This window comes from Pundamilia nyererei, unplaced genomic scaffold (assembly GCF_000239375.1).
Source record: "Pundamilia nyererei isolate P.nyererei 1_Seehausen unplaced genomic scaffold, PunNye1.0 scaffold00011, whole genome shotgun sequence".
Classification (NCBI taxonomy): Eukaryota; Metazoa; Chordata; class Actinopteri; order Cichliformes; family Cichlidae; genus Pundamilia; species Pundamilia nyererei.
Genome location: NW_005187412.1, coordinates 5,128,942 through 5,152,007, shown reverse-complemented (window position 1 = coordinate 5,152,007; position 23,066 = coordinate 5,128,942). Strand labels below are relative to the sequence as shown.

Here is a 23,066-nt window from a genome sequence, read left to right as displayed (position 1 = left end):
AGATAAACAGTATCTGAAAGTCATGTTCTTAAGATGCATCTGGACCCTCAGTTGATCCATATGCTGTTCACTGAAGCCTCATCAGAAATGGTGAGGGATGGCATCCCAGGTTCAGGCTGCATTTTAGCCAGGGGTGTTTGGGATCTTTTCAAAATTCATGGAATTATGAACTCAAAAATATTTGGTCACATTTTGATCCACTATACAGTAATTGTTTGACGATGACAATGATCCCAAACACACTGTATTAATACAGTAAAAGCATACCTGGTTAGAAAAAACCCACAATAGAGCACAAAAATAAGCTTTGAATGTCCTTCAAGAAGCCTGGAGAACTATTCCTGAAGACTGCTTAAAGGATTTACAAGAAAGTTTGCCTAAGAAAGCTCATGCTGTGTAGAAGGTGGTCATAGCAAATATTGACTTTCAAGAGTGGTAGAATTGCTGTTTATTTGCACCTATTTCAATAAATTGTGCCACCTGTTTCTCATTTTCCTGGTGCAATATAATGAAATGGGGTTGGCTCAAGACTTAATATAATGTGTAATAGGCAGGTAATTATAATACTATCTTTCAGATTTGTAAAACCTGTCAGATCTATGAAAGCAAAACTCAGCTGGCTTGTCTGCTCGGTAAAGTGAGGCTGTGGTGTTTTGTAGGTGTATTTTTTTTTTTTTAACTCAGTGATCCCTGGTGTTGTTATCCTGGCAGTGCTGCTTCCATATGCTGTTTACTGTACATGTCACATGGTTAGGCCAGTGGCACTAGTTCAGCTGAGGGAGGCCCCAGGTGATAAAGAGCTGTAAGCAAACAGAGGCAGATAACAACTCTACGCAAGCCTACATTCCCTGTTGGCGGTGCAGCAAACGCAACAACAATGTACTCACGCCGCCATTTTTAAAAAATTTCTTTCTTCTATTTTAGAATGTGGCACAAAAAAAAATGTATTATATTCCAAAATTCTCTCATGTGACTCTTAAAAAAAGGGCAAGTTCATTTTGTGTATTTTGAGAGTTTAAGGGGGTCATACAACATTAGACACAATGGGCTTCATTCACACAAATCTCTGCTTAGACCACGCCAACGAATGAGTCACGCACAAATCTGGGATGTTATGTGAAAAAATTTAGAAGTGCTTCAGAGAATCTTAAAACAGTTAAACACCCCCCAATAATAATAAAAACAAGAATAAGAATAGGTTCATTATTTTCCAGTTTTCCAACACATCAGCATAAACAAAATTAAGTAAAACTCAAAAATATATGTTTTTCCTAGTCCAATAAAAGCTTTGGCATCATTTATGATGTCACAGTGTGTGTGGCAGGACATTCACTGTACTGCAACCCAAATGCAGTTATTGTAACACTTTGGAAATGTGTTCATTTTGTGGCCTCCTCCTCGGACATTTGGATTGTTTCGCGTTCTTCAGCTGTAAAGTTATCATGCTTTTTTGCTTTTAGCTGCCAGGCTTCTCTTGTACCACAGCTTCTCCACTTTCACCCCTCAAGCTTGTGGTAAATGCTCTAAAAATGGAGAAATGTGGGCCTGGCAGTATGCAGATTGAAAAGCACAAGCCTATCGATTTAGAAATGATTCAGATTCACTAACAGATTCATTCACCTACAGTTGGTGATCAGGGAAAAAATAGCTGGCATGCACATTTTTATGAGGGCTAATGTATTCCCAGCTCATGCCACTCGTATGCTTCAATAGCTCAGTTTTAGAATTGTGGGCCACTGCTAATTAGTTACAAAATTCACTGAAATATAATCAGAGCTTTATTTTCATTGTAAAGGATTAATAAAATTGTGTGTGAACATTTTTCTGCTTCTGAAGGGGCGATATTTGAGGGAAAAACCAGAATGCTCCAGGTTGAGCTTGCACACTTTCACCTCTTAGACTATGACAGTTTCCACAGGTGTCATATGGATTGCAGGACGTGTCAAACGGTTCAGAACCACTAAGTTTGCTGTTACACTCCTGTTGTTTACAAAAATGTACATATCCGCTTTCCAGGTTGGCATCCATCCACGTGTCACTACAGACTTTAAAATCAAATATATGCAAATGCTCTGTTTGCCCGGTGGATCCGGATGTGTGCGTTCAATGAGCTCACAGGAACTGGCTATATACTGGAGGATAGGATATTGTAAATCCCTGCCCGCCACCCAACTCAGTCCTGACCCAGCTCAGGCCCCACAGTGTCCACCATCAGAAAGGTGGCTTAGAACAGCTTTTTTTGGTCAGCCCCCTTTGTGCTGAGTTCATCAGGCTCGTCCTCTAAACAGAGAGCCAGGGCCATTGCCTTGTGGCTCTTTCTTTCTTTTCAGGCAACAAATGTGCTAAAACAGCACTCCATAATCACTTGGCATTAGGGGCTGTTGTGTTGGGCATTAGAGGTTAGAATTGACCAGTGGGACGTTATAAAAATGAGTCTGACAAGGGAACACCAAAGCTGATGAGTCTGGATCCTGGCACTGGACGGCTAGAGGATTAGTCAGCTAACACACTGGCTGGGGCTTCTGCAGGGTCGGGTCCCATCGCATCTCATCACCACCAGGCTAGAAGCGGCCCCTGTGGCTGCCGTGTCTCCATCCGCCTCTCTGGCTGGCGTGCTAGCTTTGGTACCCATCCTCCACCGCTCTCCGTCCTCCGTTGGACCATCGTGTCTTCTTGTAGCATGGTCCTTTCACTGGAGGAGCGGTATGATGTCATAAGCTTAGGATGGGAAGGGTTAAGTGGCAGTGGAGGGGCATGATTCAGTTGAGTTCAGAGAGATTTTGGTCATCACAGGCCAGAACACTTATCAAACACACACAGACTATATTTAGTCATTTTCAAGTCCAGCTGAATGCCCTTTGTCTCTGCTGAGACTCTCGCTGAAGTGATGTGTGTCGATAAGGAGAGCAAATACACAGCAAGCTGCTCAATTCGCTTCTCATTCTCCTAATCTACCGTATCACATTCGAAACGCTTAATCGACGCTAAAAAAAGGAGCACAAACGTTATTTTTTGGAAATGGAACTCAGATTTGATGTTCCCCTCGGTATTATCTGCCAGTCACAAGGAGAAACGCATTTACCTCGTTATCAGTGAACCATTAAATCACATTTACCGCGCAGCAACTAACCACTTATTTTGCTTTTGAAGTTAATTCAATGGGTTTTTTTTTTTTACTGAATTACAGCCGCTTTTGTCCGACAGGCACATCTCAGCCTCTCCTGCCTGTGCCTGTTTCTCTGGAAGCTCCTGCTGTTGCCGCTTCTTTGCCCAGTGTGAGCAGCTTCATACTGCTGGAATGTAACAGTAACAGGCAGTACCATGGGAAGAGTCACCGACTGGGGGTGAGCTGCACGCCCTTTATTCAGGCCATTGCCGAGCTCACTGGACTTGAGACATTTCCTCATTCATCTTCATTTTTTTTTTCGCACTGTTGTGTAGCTTGGCCCAATCTTTGTTTGTGTTACCCCACCTACTGTTCTCTACTCATCAGCTCTTACTACTTTCCCTCTTTCTGCAATAAACTTAGTCTTCACTTTTAATTTCTTTCTTTTCCTGTTACTTTTTCCTGTTTTAGCTTTTCCTCTGCTCTTTTTCACTTCATAGTCCTCCTAACAAATTATTTTTTCTCTCCTTTCAGTGTCTCGCCTTTCCTTTATCAGTTTCCTTCCTCTAGAACATGGGATCTCCTCATGATTTTGTCCTGTCAGCATAATAAAGGAAGACTTTTTCTCAGTTATGATACTCTGTAAAAATGTACAAATACTTTACTGACATAATTAGCTGGAAAGTAGTGATCACACCTCCTAGTATGAGGTCAGACCTGCTTTTGGCTTCAGAGCTTGTCTTACAGTAACTCTTCATGGTATTGACTCAATAAGTCGCTGAATTTTCTTCCATATTGACATGACAGATGGAAGCATCACACAGTTGCTGGCGATTTGTTAGCTGCACATCCATGATGTGAATCTCCTGTTAGGGATCCATGCTTTCATGTTGTTTATGCCAAATTCTGACCCTTCCATCTAAACGTCACAGCAGAAATCAACCCTCATCAGACCACGCAACATTTTTCGACTCTTTTTCTGCCTTATTTTGGCGAGCCTGTGTGGATTACACCCTCAGCTTTCTGCCCTTAGCTGATAAAAGTGGCACCTGGTGTGGTCTTCTGTTGTTCCAGCCCATCGTCTTTAAGATTTGACTTGTGCATTCACTGATGCTCTTCTGCACACCCTGGTTGTAACTAGTGGGTATTTGAGTTACTGTTGCCTTCCTATCAGCTCAAAGCAGTCTGGAACATTCCCCTCTGACCTCTGGCATAAACAAAGCATTTTTTGCCCAGAGGATTGCCACTTGCTGGATATTTTCGCTTTTTTAGACAATTCTCTGTAAATCCTAGAGATGGCTGGTTTGGATTTTCCCAGCAATTTCTGAAATACTTCTGAAATGCTCATAACAGCCCATCTGGCACCAACAACCACATTCAAAACAACTTAAATCACCTTGCTCGCTTTGAACTTCAGCAGGTCGTCTTGACACTGTGTACATGTCTAAATGCATTCAGATGTTGGCACGTGATTGGCTAGTTTGATATTTTTTTTGTTGTATGTGATAATGAACTAAAGATTTGGAGGGGGGGGGGGGGTCATGGTTAGTCAGACAAAGCAAATGTTAAAGACTTACTGTTCTGTGAGAAAATGAACTAGTCTCTTATCAGTTATGGCAGTTTCACATTGCTCAGAAAGAAAGTAATTATCAAATACTGATGTTTCTCTAACTCTGTATCTGTTCCTGTGATTAAAAGTGACAATTTCAGGACAGATGCTCTCATAGCAGCTTGCTCCTTTTTCTAGATACCGGTACTGTATCTTTGTAAGGTAACTTTATATGGATGCAACATGTTCTTGAGAAAAAACAACCCTGAATACAAACATGTTTGTGTTCAGGGTTGTAAGTTCCCTGTTGCCATTACAAAAAGAGGTGTAACTTGCATGGCAGCATATAGAATTTCTTTTCTTTTGGTCAGCCAGAAAAGTTAAACAGTTAGATGGAGTGAGTGGATCCATTCCTTTCAACTGTGTCTTATACACAAATAGATAAACACATAGAGACAAACAGTGAAATGACACTAAATGCCTAAAACCTGGTCCTTAAAAGCCTTTATTTACTTCTTTGTTTTAAAAATACTGACTTACTGACTTGTTTTTATGTTTTCTAAAGCATCGGTATTGAGTTTCAGGTTTACATGAGCGACTGTTGGATAGCAGCAAAGTAAATCTTCTTTCTAACAGAGGTTAGTTGTGTTCAGACAGCCTGAAATGTGCAGTTGCCCCCTCTGTTAGCCTTGTAAGTCTTCACTCTTCCTTGAAAATCAATTACATGCCACTTAGAGTATGTGTCAAATGGCATTTTGGTGCCTGCTGCCCGCTGTCAACACAGTAACTTGAGCTGCAGCTGTTGGACTTACCAAGATATAATCCTGACTCTCAGTTTAAGTGGGGCAGATTTGGAGGTCTTGTCTCCAAAGCTGCCTATTTATTAAGACGGAGATTCAACACATGCGTGGCCTCCGACATATGTTGACACGCTGACATTTGCACGCGCGCAAAGTCACTGCCTTTGGGAGAGCAAGACATCCTTCGCTTGGCATCACTTCTGATCTGTAGCCAACGGTTATTGGCACGCTGAAAATGTTCGGAGAGTACTGCATTTTTCTTTAATTTGGCTGAATAGAAACACACTGGTTCTGGCATAAAAGTGCAAAGTCAAAGTAGTGACGCTGGCTGCACAGTGTTGAAGTCATGCTCCTGTTTAGACAGGCAATGGAGCGGTTCAGATACATTATATATTCAAAGCAAACGCAGACCTTTTATGGCCACATGTAACAATTCTCAGCTGTTAGGTTTCAATACAGAAAACAATACATTTCTGAAAAAAACATAAAGTGAAGCTGACTTCAGGATGGAGAAGGTCACCAGGAAAGTAACCAGCTGTGTGTTGATGCCTGCTGACTGCAGACTCATATGTTGACATATGATGTTCTGCCCTGCTTCACCTAAAATTGTTAGGATGAATTACAGATATATTGTAATAATATAGCTGTTGTATTGTTTCATATCCAGCTTGGTAGAATAATGCACGAGCAAAGGAAAAAGTCTCATTATCCTAATGCTTCTTGATTTGAATGTATTTCTATTTGTGTTGTGATTTATGATGATAAAGAAAAGAAACTTTGCACAGTACACATTTTGTTTCTGGACTGTTATTATAGCCTGAGGTGAGCCTTTATTGGAATTGATGGCGGACAGTTTAACTGCTCCTTTTATTACACCCCTTAACCCTGTGGTCTGTGGTGATATGCAGAAACAGTATGGGATAATTGCTGTATTTTTCTGCGAGGCTAAAATTGAACTAATAGCACGTCTCTGACACCAGTGCCACTGTTTGGCTGTTTTATTTTTGTAATTTAGACCCGGTAAAGCCTTAAAAGAGGAATTTACTACATTGACATAATGGTTTGCGGTGTAACCTCCAGCTGACAAGCACCTTCTGGAAGAACTCTGGCTGAAGGAAAGGTGAATGTCCTCTTGTCATGGTAACAAATTATGTGGGCTGAGGAAGCTAAGCGTGCAAAATATTGTGACACATTCATTCTGTGACCTTGAGCACAGGTAAACATCGGCCATACTTGACAACTTTATCAAACTGTTTGCGGGAATTGCTTCCAGAATTCCTGGACCAGTGGACTAGTCAACAGTGGTTTTAGGGCTTGCAGTGGCAAATATTAAGGCCATTCACGGTTCCCAATGTGTATGTAATGTGAGGATTTTCAGTAGTTCACTGCACTAATGCACTGTTAACTCAGAGTTTTCCCTTTTTAAGCACTTTCTCTCTGCAGCTCCACTGTTATAAAAGATCACCGAAAGTTTCCATTTTACAGACTCGTGCATGTTTTCTTTGAATTTATGTATTTTTTCTGTACCTATTCTCACTCCCTTAACATATTTTTGAGTTTCTTTTATCTCCCGTAACAAAGGAGCTTGGAAAACTCTTATACCATGTCAGCAGATTTCATGCACCAAGCTGTAACCTAGTGCGCCTTAGTGTGTAAGTGGGTGATAAAAATCACATACAGCTGCAGCCAAGGTGAAAGTTATTTGACACGCTTCTGTGATTTTTTTCTTACTTGCTCTTTTCCCTATTTTTTTTTCTTCTGTACAAGTTGCTTTATTTTATTATCAGCCTGCATGGATTGTGGTATGAAATTTTGGAAAAACACTCGGCACTTTGTATCTGCGTAATGATTTGGAGGCCACACTGGCTTGGCACAGGTGCACTGTAATCCATTTATCTTAACAAACAAATTGGACTGGGTAGCAACAAAGTGCTGCTTGAAGTTGCATTTGCATTGTATGCCAGAGCAACAATGAAAGGAAAAGCTTGAATTGTTGTTCATGAGGTATTTACCGGGAAATCACACACAGACACACACACACCGAGACACAAACACACACACTAGATCGAGCTGAGAGAATTGCAGCATGAGATTTGACATGTTTTCAATTTATTGTCTCATTCTGCAGCAAACAGTGGGGCTGTCACGTGGATGTAAAGCAAGACGTAATGGCTTAGTTTCAGTAACAGATTTGTAAAGCACGCGAGTGTTAACGGGTGTGGCCCACACACTACACAGAAATAGTGATCTGACAGTCTGTATTTAGGTTTTTGAGGGGAAGAAAATCTTATCACCCTGCTGAATGGTTATTTGATAGACCTGCAATGAGGCTTAACTTTGGCCGTCCCTTGCTGAGCTGCTGTACTGCAGGTATTTACTGAGAAGCAGAGTGAAGTTCAGCCAGGTTCACTGCAGCACCGCTTCTGCTCTCCAGCTATAAAAGGCACAGCAGCTCCTGTCTGATGAGAAGAGAGAAAGAGGAAAACTTTCTTGGTTGGTTGATCACAGGCTGCCTCTTGGAGTAAATGTTTTCAGAAGATTAAAAGGAGCCAGCTTCACTACTATCAGCCACTGACCCACCGTGGTAAATTTAGTACTCCAAAAGCTTCTTTTTTTTCTTCCCTTCATCACAAGAAGAAGTGGAACTAAGTGTCGCTCGAAATAACAGCACTTCAGACTGTTCTCGCGCACGCTAACTTCCACTGTGGTTGTGAATGATTTGGATAAAAAAAAAAAATATATATAACTGACAATGGCAGGGACGACAAGCCAGCTGCTTTTAAAAATAATGCCATTCTTGTTTCGGTTTATCTGTGCAAAGCTCCTTCAAAATAATGTGTGCTGTATGTAATCGGGCTTGATTGATGACTCATGAAAGAAGGGCCGCATGACTGGTCGCGTCAACAGGTTTAGAGGCTATGAGCGTGAACTCCTCGGCACTGTGTGTCCTCTGCAAGAACCCTTTTCTGACATGTGGTGAGATATCAGCTCAGATAATGAAAGGCTCTGGGCAGTTTGTTATACTATTGTTTTTTTTACCCCGTGTTCTGAATTATCTGCACAGTGGAATGTCTGTTTTTGATTTTCATGGTTTTATGGATCAATAAATTTGACCTTGGAGATCAAACTATTTTTTATGACATGTTAAATCCATGTTTCTTGAATTCCTGAGCCCACATGTGTGAGCGTGTGCCCATGGGTCTGGTGGACACACAGCATCATTAGGTTTTGACTACAATTGAAGGATAAGAAGTTATTTAAAGTTCCTCTCCTTAAATTTCCTAATTTCCTTTAGTTTAACTCTGTACTTCTAGATTCACGGTGTCTATGTGAGTGTGTGTGTGTTGCACTTCTTGCACTCAATGGCATGTGTACTTTGTCTTCTTGTCCTACTTGACTACACAAAGGCTACATTGCAGCACTTCATGTTGTTGCTACTGGCTGAAACCTTGAATGATGAGAGCAGTTAGTGCAAGAATAACGCCTCTCTCTTCCTCTCTCTGTCTCTCTGTCTCTCTCTCTCACACACACACACACACACACACACGCGCGCGAGGAGGGAAAGGTAGGAGGGAAACTGAGAGAACAGCAAATACTTTTATGTTATTTTCACCTAAAATTTCCTACGACATATGACACGCAATCTAAATGTGTAATCAACAGACACTTTGAACTTTTTTCTATATGAATGACAGAAATGAACCCAGGCCAAAGTATTTGGTTAAGAAGAGAATTCATTGAATAAGTTCTTGTTTCACTAAACACTGAAATCAAATCCCACAATCCTGAACTCCACACAAAGCTTAAGTCCTCACAAACCCTGAGCAATATTGATCTAGAAGGTCAGGAGTGCATTGGTGAGATGCCTACTAATCCTGTCATATGATACTAATCTGGTTAAAAACAATTGACCTCTTACCAGAAATGTGACATTATATGCTGATCATTACTGATTCATACCACACCCCTTCCCCTTGTACTTTTTTCTTCTTCTTTCATAAAATCCAGTTGAAAAGTATATTTAAAGTATAAAACTGCTGGCTGAAACCTTGAATGATGAGAGCAGTTAGTGCAAGAATAACGCCTCTCTCTTCCTCTCTCTGTCTCTCTCTCTCTCACACACACACACACACACACACACACACACACACACACACTGATTGGATTGTAAACTAATCTCACTGCAAAATCTCCCTGAAAAAGCAACACACACAGTTGTGTGTAATAATTAAAAAAAATATGATACCTGCATATTGACAGTTTTATTATTGTCAAAGCTGAGGATTAGCTATACTTCACTTGTGTGACATAGAGAACTTCGGTTGCTCTTGTCTGTCCAGAAGGTTTCTATTAGCATAAAGAAACAAAGAAACCCGTGCTGGATCTGCAGAGCAGCCTTGAGTCAACAGAGAGCAGGAGGGATCAGATGGCCTCTCAGAGACTCCTAACTCAGGACAGATGAAAACAGGGAGTCAGCATCTGCTTAGGAGCTTTCTCCCGTGTTAAACAACTGGTATAGATCAAACATTGCATTCTTCTTTATTCATCATAGTGTAATTCAGTGCCTCGATGTTTGTAGGCGCATCTACATCCGGTTTTACATTTTTGGGGTGTGCGGTGCACATTAAGCGGTTTCACTCTACATTAGGCTTTTCGCTGCAGGAGCGGCAGGGTTGAGTGAACCTTGTGATGTGCTCCAGCCGAATGCAGGTCTGCATGTTCGCTTTTGTTTTCCATGTGCCTGCTCTTCCATGAGCGCACCTGAGCTTTGAAGCTGCCTGTTGTCCAAAAAGAGCTACATCTCCTAGCTTGTGTGTGTGTGTGTGTGTATTTGTGAGAGTGAGAAAGAAAAAATAGAGATGGGATCAGGGATGCAAGCATAGAGGACAAAGATAGCTTTGATCACACGTGTCACTAATGTCCCGATCCTCTCTGTAAGAACATCTGAGGTACCATCACAGCTGCTGATGAGAGTGAGCTGCGAGCAGCAGAGGAATTACTTCTGTTTTTTTGTCATTTTAGTGCCATTTTTAAAGGCGGTTGGTTGTATTTTTTTTTCAAATTGCCTATTTTGATTTTAAATTATTGTTAGTTGACACCTGAGTGACCATGTTAAACATCCTGCTGTCTGCCCTGATGGATCCTGACAGGCGTTTAAGGAGCTTCAGGAGGAGCGAGCGACTTGCATCCATACTAGTATGTATGCCCTGGTTTAAATGGGGGGTTTTTCTGCCTGTTTTGTGCATGCACTTTTGCAAGACTGTTGTAAAAACGTTACCAGGAATCTTTTCCTTTAATATACTTTAAAAGTGGTCATGTGTGTCCCTGTGTTAATTATGGCTGCAGGCTTTAGAGTTCTTTGTCTGTGTTGATCCTCTTCTCAACTTGACCTAGCCTTTTCCAGTGGTGACCATTGACTTGCAGTCTTCAATATATAACCTGACACTTCTGCTTGGTGGTATTTTTTTTCCTTGTTGGATTAGATCTGGTGGAATTAACTCCTTAGACCACCTACACTGTCTCCAAACCCTCCTCCGCGTTTGAGGCACAGAGGAAGTGATCATTAGAGGAGCTAGATTGGGGGGGTGAGATTGCTCGGTTTGTTTGGAAAAAGACAGGGTGTGTCTTTGTGTTTATATCCTCCTCTTCACGTTCACCGTATGGCTGGACACTGAAAACTTAGTTGTGTGCCACTGCTTCGTCATCTCTTCTCCTCTAGCCTATTTTAATATTTCAAAGGCCATTGTTTGCTGGAAAGAGAAGTAAACTGTGAAACAGTGCAAACTGAGATTGTTGCATCCTGAGGGCGGGTTCTGGTTTAGGAAGTCATAGAAATTTCACTGCATTGGCTTTTGGGGTTTCCTGTGAGGTGACTTATCAACCGCAAACACCGGCTGTACCTACACGTGCTTTTAAATACGGTCTCCCTATTTAGTTTATCGACTCATTTTGTAATCTGCCAAGCTAACTGCCCCAATACGACCCACAAAAACACAAAGGACAGGGGATAGAGTCTCGATCATTCCTTATGCAACTAACTTTAGATATTCTGCTCACGTTGTTTTGCTCTAAGGGCAGGCATCCCGTGGCCTATTTTTTTCCACGCCGATATGCGGTGAATTTCACTTCTCTAAAAAAAAAAGGCCCAAAAGGTGTATTTATAAACAGAGTGCAAGCTGCGATTTCCCTCTCCTACAAAATTAAGATTTGGAAGGCTGCAGTAGTCCTTGTGTAATAAACCATTCCCTTCGTCACACAGGGAAAGTGAGCATTCAGCATCAGCAGGGACAGCGGCGTCGCTTCTCCTCATTGTATCCCGGACTGTTAATTCCAAGCGATAGTGGGGGTGTGCACTTTATCGGCAGCGGTAAAAGTAGATTCAGAACAAGAATAAAAACAAAAACACGATGAGGTAATAATATACGGATGAGTAAAGTTTAACAGGAAAATGATGATAGGATGGTCATAAATAAAGTAAATGCGTGATGCCTCTGTTTCCCCCCTGAACTCACACCCCTACTTAGGCGCAATGGTCCGCTCCGTACAGAGACGACACGGCCGTTGCTCAGTGAGCGGAGAGCAGGGAAAGGTTTACTCAGCCTGCCATTGCTGCACACCGTCCTGGTGATGCCTACTCTTTCCAACTTTTCATCCAGAGGTTAGCGACGGAAATACCAAAGTAAGGAGGTCTTGTTTGGGTCGTACTTTCCTTTTTTTCTCCATCCCCACAACCCACACTTCTTCCATGACTTTGTACCCGAGTGGACTAGCGATTCTGGTGGCGAAGATAAGATAATGAACTTTAGACTTTCCACACGGTTATTCGTGGCGTTTCCCGTCGTCCTGGATCAAATAAAATAACAACGTAGCCCGGCGTGGCGGCAGCTGGGCGAAAAGTGAACTGGACTGGAGGGAAAATAGCGCACTCAGCCAAGTGATTATCAAAACAGAGACAGGGACAACTTTTAAGCTGCCACTTTTCAACCGGAATAGCGGGGGAAATGACCTCCAGAGCTTCAAATAAGGTGGGTACCTGACAGGGGAAAAAAAATCTTGTGTGGACATTATGCTGCTGGCTTATGTAACGCGAATGATATACTGGAAGGCTAGCACGGGCCAAAATACAAACAAAGGTGAATTTTCCAGCCAATCAGCTGTTTATAAGTTTGTAGAATATCAGTAGGCTTGTGGTAGTGAAGGATGCTTAGTGGTGGTGGTGTTTTCATCTGTGTGTGTGTGTGTGTGTGTGTGTGTGGCTCAGAGGGTGTTTTGAAATCCACACCTTGTAACACAGCCTGCAAGCAACTATGCAGTTTCTAGTGAGCTAGATTAAAATAATCTGTCTTTTATTGATTGTCCGTGTTAAATCGCCTGGTGGTTTTTATACCATGTCTCAGCTGAGCTACCTGTTGATTTTTAGTCCTCATTTTATTAAAAGGGTGGCAGGAAATCCCCATGGATATGAAAAGTAAGTGAGCCTCTGAGGCAGGAATTCTGCTACGGGATCTTCCTTTCTTTACATTTCAGAGACCCAAGAATGGATCAGACCACAAAGTACATTGAGTTTGTGGGGGATTTAACACTACACTTTTGATGAAAACACCACTTTCCATAAGTAAGAAGCAGTCTTATTGTAGGTGGTCTAACTCTAAATTAAGTTGATTGTACTGGGACGTCCCATAGCATGCCTCTCAGGTCCCTGCTGTGTGTAATTATCCATTCATCTGTCTAAATATCTGCTAAGCCTTGATAATTTCCTAGTTTATATAAAATGTAAGCTATGTACTGATGGTATGATGTATACCAGGCGTTTATTAGCAAAACAGTTACACACATGTGAGTGTGCTGTTTTATAAACCACTTGTATTTTACTCATGTCTAAATAAAAACAATTCTGGAAAGAGAATTTAAGTAGATTAGACCTCATGTTGGCTCTAAAACACCTCCCGACGATTATGTAGTCTTTTGTCTTTTAGGGTTTTACTGTTTATTAGTTTTTTCCTCACTTTGACGAGTTAGGAATGTGCTGTGTTTGTCTATCACAAGTAGTGAGAGTCAGGTTTGGGCGGTTGTTCCAGTCAGACGAAACCTCCTCCCTCATGCGAGCTGATGACGACATGCTGTACTGTATCTTATGGCTGTAGTCACACCTTCTCATACAACTCACTACTGAGTGATACTTGAGGCTGATAATGAGCCCGCTGTGGTTAATATGCTGATTGGTGTAAAATTAGCTCTTCAGTCTTCAGTTGTTCTCTGTCTCTTGGGGAATCTGTGCTGAAACGCTGACTTTTACTACAGCAGGTAGGACTGTCTGTTTAAAGTGAAACTACCATCACGATGGCAGTTTCAGCTGGTTACTTTTAGCACCCTGCTAGATCACAAGCAGCCAGTTTTACTGATTAAACTCAGATAGACCAAAAAGGGAAGAAAATATCTTTTGTTTAGCTGTAACATGATTGCTAACTTAATTAAACTAGCTAACATTTTCTTTATATGTTTGTGAATAAAAGCTTTTCTGTGCTGTCTGGAAAAAGTGTTAGCATTAGTAGTTAAGCAACAATAGCCCACATCCACTACTATTATGGAATGACTATAGGTTTAGTAACACTGATGAAGGTGGGAGCTGAAGAACCACAGTTGTCTGACCATTACACGTAGTAAGGGCAGGTTGGTTGATTATTTCACTAGATGGTCAAGCTTGTTACCTTTGATAGTTGGCACCAGTGGATAAAAGCTGGTGTGGCCAAACTGTCATGCCACGCCAGTATTATTCAAGTTGGAAAGTAGGATAGATGTTTTGTATTGTATTGTCATCTAGAAGATAAAAATGGGCTGTGGCAGAATGAAATGCAAGATAAACACAGATGCCCATTTTAAAGAAAGCGAGTGTGTAGACTTGCTAGCACTGCAAACGTTAGCCACACTTTTTTTTTTTTGTGTTTTCTTATTTTCAGACTAGTCAGTTAGCCTCCTGTTTCATTATCTATGTAGTTGTTGGGACAGTTTCCAGTTGATGCTGTTGAACAATTCTCCAGTTCATGGCTCAGTTTGATGAATTGGTGTAATTTAACACTTTCTAGTTATGGGAAGCAGGGATGGGTATTTAAAACAAAAATACTGTTAGATTTTTACTGGAAACTGCTTGACTTTTCTTGGAAGATCACCCTCACGTAGTTTTGGTACAGTTGCGACATGCTTGTTTAACCTGACGTAGGGGGCTCGTTACTGTTTATTAAAGAGTTCTTTGTGGCTGTAGTCATCTTTGGCTTTGCATGTTTTTCCTGTTTGTTCAGTATTGTCTAATCGCAACAGCTAACACGTTTTATCAGTTTCATGCCTGGTACTTGAAAGTACATTCTTTTTAAAAGGTTGTTGTTCAACAAAAATCTTCTTAGGTGCCTTATCACCCATTACATCCCATCATGCGGAGGTAAAAAAACAACAACAACAACACAAAAAAATATATTTTGGACAAAAAACAGCTTAAAAAAACAGGATACAATTTTGTAACTTAATTAATATTTTTGTGTTCAAAACTCATGCCAGAAACAATCCCTAATGGGAAGGTTATGTTTCAGCTTTGGATAACTGTTCACACTTGTCAAAACCAAGGGTCTTCTTTTCAAATTCAAGAAACAGAGCCAAAAAAAACGGCCCCAAATTTTTTTCTTTTTTTTTAAATTCCATCTTCCACTGTCAATAATAAAACTTATACCTTCTGTTTGACCGTGCTAACGTTCCTGTATTCCTGCTGTTAGCTGTGCTCTTAACGTTATTTGCAGTCCAGCATCAATAGCCACATGTTAACTCCCACTAATGAGTAGTGCTGGATTCCTATGCCACACCGGTATTTGTCACAGTCCACAGAATTCCACAGTTGATGATCAACTGTAATAAAATGTTGTGGTGCATTGTTTCTGGAATAGAGTTACATATGTGGGTGTGTTGGCCTCATGTCTCAGAGGTCAGTGGTGTTATTGCACAATACTGTCCACTGCTAGTGTGCCATTGGGTTAGTGTGATTTATTATAAGCATTTAACTTCCACTCAGTTGTTATAAGGATATTAGAGTGAATAAGAGTAAAGCCTTTTTTTTTTATCTACCCTAATCTTGGTTCAAGCTGCTTTTCAGTTTGTTTTGGTAGATCTGCAGAATAAAATAACAGTTTGGGGAGAATATGTCTCTGTCATAAGACTGAAAGGGAAACTTCTTTCCATTGGGTGCCAAAGGTCATGTTGTGGCACTGGGAAGAGAAAAGAAACTATATCTGGCTGCGTTTGTTTCCAGAATTTAGTGAAAAGTGTTTAAGTAATGATTTTAAGACTAGACTTGTCATACCTAGCATTTATGGATTTTCATTAAATCACTATGTAATATAATCAGTCATTTAACTGATATCTAACTACTTGAAAATGAATACACGTTAATCCAGCGAGGAGTTGGCCTTAACTTTCCTTCACTACACTAAATGTTGGCCTCATTCTGTGTGTTTGGCCTTCAGTCATCCCTGCTCACTTCTTTGAATGTACCACAAGAAAAGAGATGCAGTTTAGAGAAACAGCCATCCCTCTGGCTTTTTAGACGGCTGTGTTTTGAGTAGACGGACTGAAATAAATGGAAATTACGTTTGGATGGAGGAGGTTGTATTAATTAGAGTTGCACAGCGGGCCAAGAACAGCCTCTGTTTTGCTTTGATGATTACACATCTCCATTTACATCACTGAAGGAGGGAAATGCAATTAGACAAGCAAGTGCTAAAGAGAGAAAAAGAGTCCTGATGATGTTTTTGTCATGTGTCTTAAGCTCTCCATCTTTTTGAAGAACTGGGGCTTATATGGCAAGTGATTAATATATCAGCCCTTGTGTCGCCTTGTGTCTTTGACACAGAGTTGCACCACGAGTTTATTCATTATTTATCCAGGTTTTTGCAGATACACTTCTATGAAGATTTCACACAGCTTTTGTTGTCCCCTAACAAGTGTGAACAAATAAAAACTCTCAAAATATTTTTAGGAATATCCATGAAGACTGGACATTGTTCAAAACAGATGTGGTCACATGATAGAATAGATATTTGTACATGCAGATGCGTTTACACATGTTTGTCATTGCGTACAGCCTGTTTTGCACAAATGCTGGGCGTTGTGGACGCCCACTCGCCCACTCTTGGTCTCACTGAAGGTCATTTTGAGATCTGCACATGGCAAAGAGTGATGAGTGGAGGGTGGGTCCTGCCTTTCTGCTGTCTGAGTACGCAGCAGCTCTGCGATCTTTTGAGAACCTCAAAGGAGACCAAAATCCCAAACACAACTACAGATGGGTCTTTGATTAGCTCTTGATTCAAAGTCCTGTCTCAGCCCTTTTAAGAGCAGGTCTAAGCTGTCTTTGTATAGGATGAGAGGGATGCCAGTTGAAGGCAGCAGCCGGGAGGTTGTTGGTGCAGCTGGACTTCAGTTATTTTGTGTTTTGTTTGTTTTTTGGCTAATTTGTCCCCGGCTGGGACCAATCTAAACATGCTATTTTGTCTGGGACAAATGTTTAGGCATTGATCCATGAAAAAAGACACAATGTAACTTTTAAAACACACTCAGCGTAAACTTACTTTAAGAGAGGTTATGTTGCAGAAGAGCCAGATAGTGACCTGTTATGCTGTAGGCATCACCTCGTGCCGTACTTTAAGTAAACGCACTGAAAGAAAGCAGCTGCTTGTGATGTTTCAACATCAGGGGACTCGAAAGTGTGGCAGTTATCAAGGATATCTGACCTGCTTATCCTTTCATCTCTGGAGGGAAATCCAGGGCAGATACACACAGCAGGGGGCAGGTGGATAGCAGAGAGAGAAAGCGAGAAGGAAAACAGAAAATGCCTTCTGAGGGAGGAGGGGTTATCGGAGGAGTGAAATGGAGAAAAGGAAGGAGCGGGAGGGAGAGATGCACCGGCTATAATCTGAGTCACATGGCAGATCTTAAAAGACTGCTTCTGTCTTCTATAATCGTGGCATTATAACTTTAGTCTAGCACATTAATATCTGCTTTGATTGAATTCAAATGCAACATTAAAATAGAGGGAATAAATTGAATTTCCCAGTGTGGGCCAGAGGCTTTTGTGGCATAGCACTAGTAGTAGTTTTGCAAAACAGTCCACACATTTTGTTTAATGCCTTGCATTACAGTTGATGCTGTGCTCTGTCTTGAGATGGATGTTGTGAAACTGTCGAACAACAGATTAATGATCAGTAATCCTATGTTGACTGGAATTACAAAAAACCTTAAATGTTAAATACCACTAACACTCCTTGTTAATTCTTAGTTTTTTCTCATGCAGTATGAATATAAGCATTTCTGTCTCTTTTCCATGGATGTGATTGCTTCACTGAGACATCAGTGGGAATCCTTGCAGTTTACTAAATGAGCGCACCACATCCTTGGATGTGATTGTTCCACAGCTCTGATTTTGTGCAATAGCATTGGTGTGGTGTGAACTCTTGCTTTCTCCTGCCACCATAGTCAGTTTAAAACAGGATGCAACAACTTGATGAATTGCATTTCATTTTAGTAGCTGTAAGGGTTTGATGATGCGTTTGTTTTGTTGTGGCTCACTCTTGAAACTGACTGGGCTGAAAACGGAACATGTTGTGTGTCTGTGCGAGGTTGTACAAGCTCGTTGTTTCATGCAAAAAAGATCATAGCAGGGGTCTGCCCAGGAAGTTTAAACCTTGCTTCAGTTATGACGAGCTTTAATGTTAAGTTTAAATGTCATGTAGCTCCCTCTGGAAGATAGACTTGTTCATTCGCAGTTGTAATGTCATCTAGGGCTGTGGGAATAAAATAATTCACCACCTGTCTCGTACCTGCTAATACCAGTGATTCAGATTCAAATTTCTCTGTTGTTACTCTTTGATAGTTTCTTGTTCCTTACTATAAAGCCCATCCAGCCAAGCAAGGACCACTCCAAGCCGGCCCTACGTCCTTTCTGGCAGGGCAGGGCAGTGCAGGACTCCGCAGGGATTTATCATTCCCGCTACAGGCATAAGGGATTTAACACTGTGTGTGTGCGTGTGTGCGTGTGTGTGTGTGTGTGTGTGTGTGTGTGTGTGTGTGTTTGAGAGAGACAGAGTGTGAGCAAGAGAGAGAGACGATGAGAGAGAGGAAGAGGGGAGGTACAAGAGAGAGTGCATGTGGCAGCCGTGGCTCAGCTGGTTAGGGGAGAGAGAAAGAGACTGGAACAGATTCATCCCAAGGCTTGTTGCCCTACATGCCTACACACACACACATACACACACATACACACAATCTCTCTCTCTCTCTCGCTCTTTTACTTTCTGTCTCTGCCTGCGTGTGTTCATTTGCTTATCTTCCACAGTGTTGGGAGCACTGCACTGTCTTTTCATTTTGGCAGCCGGTTGCCCGCCTATGGAAGACACTTTCTGCAGCTTAAGCTCAAATTTTGGAATAATCAGATGTCAGAATTGATCCTCATGAATTTGCTTTTTTAAAATTTAACAAACTGTTTGTATAAAAAAGGTTCTGCGTTCATACACTAGTCTAATATCAACACATATTCTGCCTGCTAGTGACATATTAGCTCAGAATTGGTATTATATATTCACCGAATCATCCTCAGCTGCCACTGCTGTTCTCCCTCAACTCTCCCATCAGTGTATTTGTTACGTGATAATCAAGCAATTTGATCCCAGCACCATGTTGTAAGCAAGAGCCCATCATTCATCATCATTAAGCATCATCAACAGCTTAAGCACTCTCTATAAACAACCCTTTGTCCATCCTTATCTTCTCTTGCTGTTAGTTTTGAATCCTTTATCTTCCTCTCTGTCTCTATATCTGTTCCTCAGCTTTAGTGTAAAATAGATGGGGCCTGTAAACTGTATTGTTCAGTGTTTGGGGAACTGCTGTCATACTAGTAAATTTTTAAACCTGATATTTGTTGCTTTAAAAGATCGTTTGCTTAAGGTGGTAAGGTTAAAACATTGTGCATCCTCTGCTTTTTCTGTTAAATTGGCAGTCAACTGTGTTTAGGTAGCACAATTGAGCCTCCATTTTTCTGGGACACTTCAAACCTGGTGGCAGGCAGAATTACAGAGTAAACATGGGACATACACGGAACCTAAACATTGTTCTGTAGCCTTTGTAGCATGTCATTTTCATAACGGAAACAACTTGGTGAACCTGCGATCTCTAACTCACTCTCTAATGTCTCTAGGTTGTAGTTGTAATAGTGGGACTATAGTGTTTCCCTTGGTTAGGTTCTTGTACATGTGCACGTCCACATGCATGCTGTCCTGAATGAATGATTAAAAAAAGTTTTGACTGTTCAAATATTTGAATTCGCTAGTTCCCTTTTTGAGTTTAAACAAAGTAAAAAGGAGCCAATACATTCTGCTGCCTCTCTAGTGTGTCTCCTATGCTGCTGACAGACTCCACCAACTTGCAGCTGGCTAGTCAAGTTCTCGTTCTGCTCTGTAACCACAGCTCGCAATAGATCTCCAGTGCAGAATCAGTTCCACCATTGCCAGCTGAGTTAGTGAGTCTGATTGCAGAATGAGATCCTCTCTGAAGCAGCGAAGCAGGTGATTGCAAATGTAAAAAAATCAAAGAAAGAGATGCGTTAGAGGTAGCTGGTTTGCAGTGTTTGAAATTAAAAATAAGAGCAAGGGATTTGTTTGCTAGTAAACTGATTGCATATGGAAACGTATAAACAAAGATAAAAATAACAAATGCTTAGTGAGTCACCAGGTGTTTCTTCACCTTGGTAATCCATCCAAGTGTGAGAAGCATAATTTGTTTCCTCAGAAAGTCAATCAAGAACTAAAATATTCATTATTCTACAGGTTCTCCAAAAACATAATCCACCATTTTATTCATTGATCATCTTGTAATTGTCACATTCCTGCTGTATTATAACATTAATTATGTAAGATTCTTGGTCAAATTTAAAAAAGAAAGAAAGAAAAGCTTTTAAGGCTCTTGACTTAAAAACTCAAATGAAATGGATTCTTTTCATCACTGGAGTAATATGTACAGCTAAGCTCCCACACATTCTGCGTGCTGATAACCATGTATCATGCTTGGGTAGGACTGAAATTAAACAGGACTGTGCTTACTTGTTGTATTTGCCCTCTCAGATGCTTTAGCTTCATGTGCTCATGCATAGCAGTTGTACTGCTATGACAAGACATTTGCAGTGCTTACACACCAGATCATCGATGGTTATCTGCATGAATCGCTGTAACACAAGGGATAAGGACGTACTGATTATGACATTTTGGGGGGGGGGGGAGAATTTCATCGCTGTCATTTTTTTCACCGCAGTTTATCAATATATATCGCAAGCTTCAAGGTTCATTTTTACTGCTGTTATGTGCAGAGAGGAGATTAATTTTGGTTTAAGTATTCTTTATTTTTAGTCAGATGAAGATAAATACACTGTAGACAAAATACAATGTACAAACTTGTACGTTTACTCAATTGTGGTCACCCTTTACTCCAAAGCAAAACAAAAATACATTTTTTTTAAAAAGATGCAAGAAGTGCAGTAGTGTCTCAGTGCTGTCTGACAGAAATGTTTATGGCCAGGTTGGTAATGAGGGCCAGTTACGTAAATCAGAGAGTTAAATCTAATATTTTTGACTGTGCTTTTACAGTGAAGTTTTTGTCATAAGGTATGGTATGGAAGAAGAAAGAGTCTGAGACTGTATGGTTTTGCATTGTGTGTAATCTAAAGTATGGCGCTGCTTCACATGACTTGTGGTGTTACCTGCCTTCGACACAGTCCTGTCTGCTTCTATTTCGGACGTTAAATAGCCCAAATTTCTCCCTTTTATCTTGCTAACACCCCCAAACACTGGTGTGTATGGCTGCGGTAGTTCAAATGTTAGCATATGTGCTGCACTACACTTTGTGCTTTGTGTGTCAACCTAACCTGACGTGGCTCATACTCTATTCCAGTCACACGATTGGTTCAGTGTGGCCTTTTCTCATTGTCATTGGCCGTTCGTGTTGTTTGTCGAAACATGGAAGGAATGAGTTCTGCCAACTTTATATTGACCAGCTGTGTTTATGGCTTTATTGCCAAAGCCCCAAATGATGCAATTTTGTTTCCCTTTGTTTTTATTTGTGTGTGTTGTTATTTCTTCCCTTTTTTGCGGGGGTCAGGAAAACAGTGAAATGATTCAATAAAATAAAATAATCAAATATATTGTAAGATAACAAAAAAATCAATTGAAATCAATTGAAAAGTGAAAAAAAATCTGTTTTGTACATGTGAATGTCTCATTTTTAGCAAGCAATACAAAGATTCATAGATTCAGATAATATTAATAATAGTTAAATGACCTACACCTTTTGGTTACTGCACGTTCTACATTACTGAACAGTGAGGTAAGCCTTTATTACTCATTTGCGTATTCTAATTAGATGAATTCCAAAGATAATCTTCCTTCAATATTTCTTCTTGTTGTCTTGGAGTAGTTTTGGGTGTTGTTGTCTTTCTGTAGTTGTACATCTTTGTAAAGAATGCTCTGACCCCTCCCGATCTACCATCACTTTGTGGAACGGTAATTGTGTTGCCAGTTTAGTGCTGGGAAAATTTGTGCTCAATGGTAACTCATTAATTCACTATAGATTCTGGCCCACAACATGCCTATTGTAGCAAAGTCCTCAGAAAGCTTGGGAATGCCATTGAGTGGGTTGGGCCTCTCGTTTTATGGCACCATGTGACAACTATGAGTTGTGGTTTCTGAGTTGCGTAGTTTGGGAATGTTGTGCAATGTGAAAGGCATCGTGTTTATACTTCTGTGGATTACTAAATTCTGCTCTTATCTTCGTAAGCTCACAAACTCTCTGTACAGTAGTTTTTGCTGCTTGGACTAATTTTGCCACTCCTGGAGTGACACGAGTACAGCGGAAAGAGGCATTGCTGAGTCACACCTGTGTTTAATGTGTGCATACGCGTGTACAGTGACTTCCAGCCGCAGTGTGAAGCAGAAACCATAATTTACATAAATGAAGAATGCCAGTGTTTTGTCAATGTTTAGTGTGTAACACGGACACGCTTTGAACTCTGCTGCTTGGCTTTGCCATAAAACAACCTGCTGTGTGTCAAATGAAATGGTTAGGCTCTCCATGAATATGTTTCATATTGACACTTATTTTAACATAATCTTAGTGTTGATTTAAACGCCAGGAAAAGGCATACCACAAGCAGTGACAGCTTGGCTAACTACTTGTATAAATGCTCAGTTTACCCTTTGCACACAGTGTTTGCATAAAGTCCCACAAGCATAATAGTTAATATAGTAAAAAACATTTAAATGTTCATATCTATTTTTTTGAGCAATTTTAAATACAAAATGAAAATGTATAAATGGTTTGCCGTTACCCCAACATTGCACCTGACATCCTGATGCTCCCACTATAATCTTCCTTCTTTGAACAGCTTTTTATTTCCTGACAATGTGTGTCTGTTTCCCATCATACCCATTGAGCTAATCAAAATCTTAACTTTATTATAAATCAATTGTCAGTGTCAATCCACTGCTTTCCATTTGACTCTCCCATCTCAACAGCTGAGAGTTGTAACTAAGCCTTG

The 23,066-nt window shown here is 40.7% G+C and overlaps 1 protein-coding gene across 4 annotated transcripts in view; it reads left to right on the top strand.

Annotated features, from left to right (window-relative positions):
* The window catches only part of tjp1a (tight junction protein 1a), a 100,704-nt gene that overhangs the window by 40,126 nt on the left and 37,512 nt on the right, over positions 1 to 23,066 (top strand). Inside the window, exon 1 of one of the 4 annotated variants that reach the window (XM_005724290.1) lies at positions 11,994 to 12,480. The exons of 2 other annotated variants lie outside the window; for them this stretch is intronic. In XM_005724290.1, coding sequence (XP_005724347.1) covers positions 12,457 to 12,480 — 24 coding nt within the window. In that variant the 5' untranslated portion in view covers positions 11,994 to 12,456. Of the gene's footprint in view, positions 1 to 11,993; positions 12,481 to 13,623; positions 13,760 to 23,066 lie in introns of those variants that run through there. One more of the 4 variants, XM_005724291.1, reaches the window with a different exon arrangement.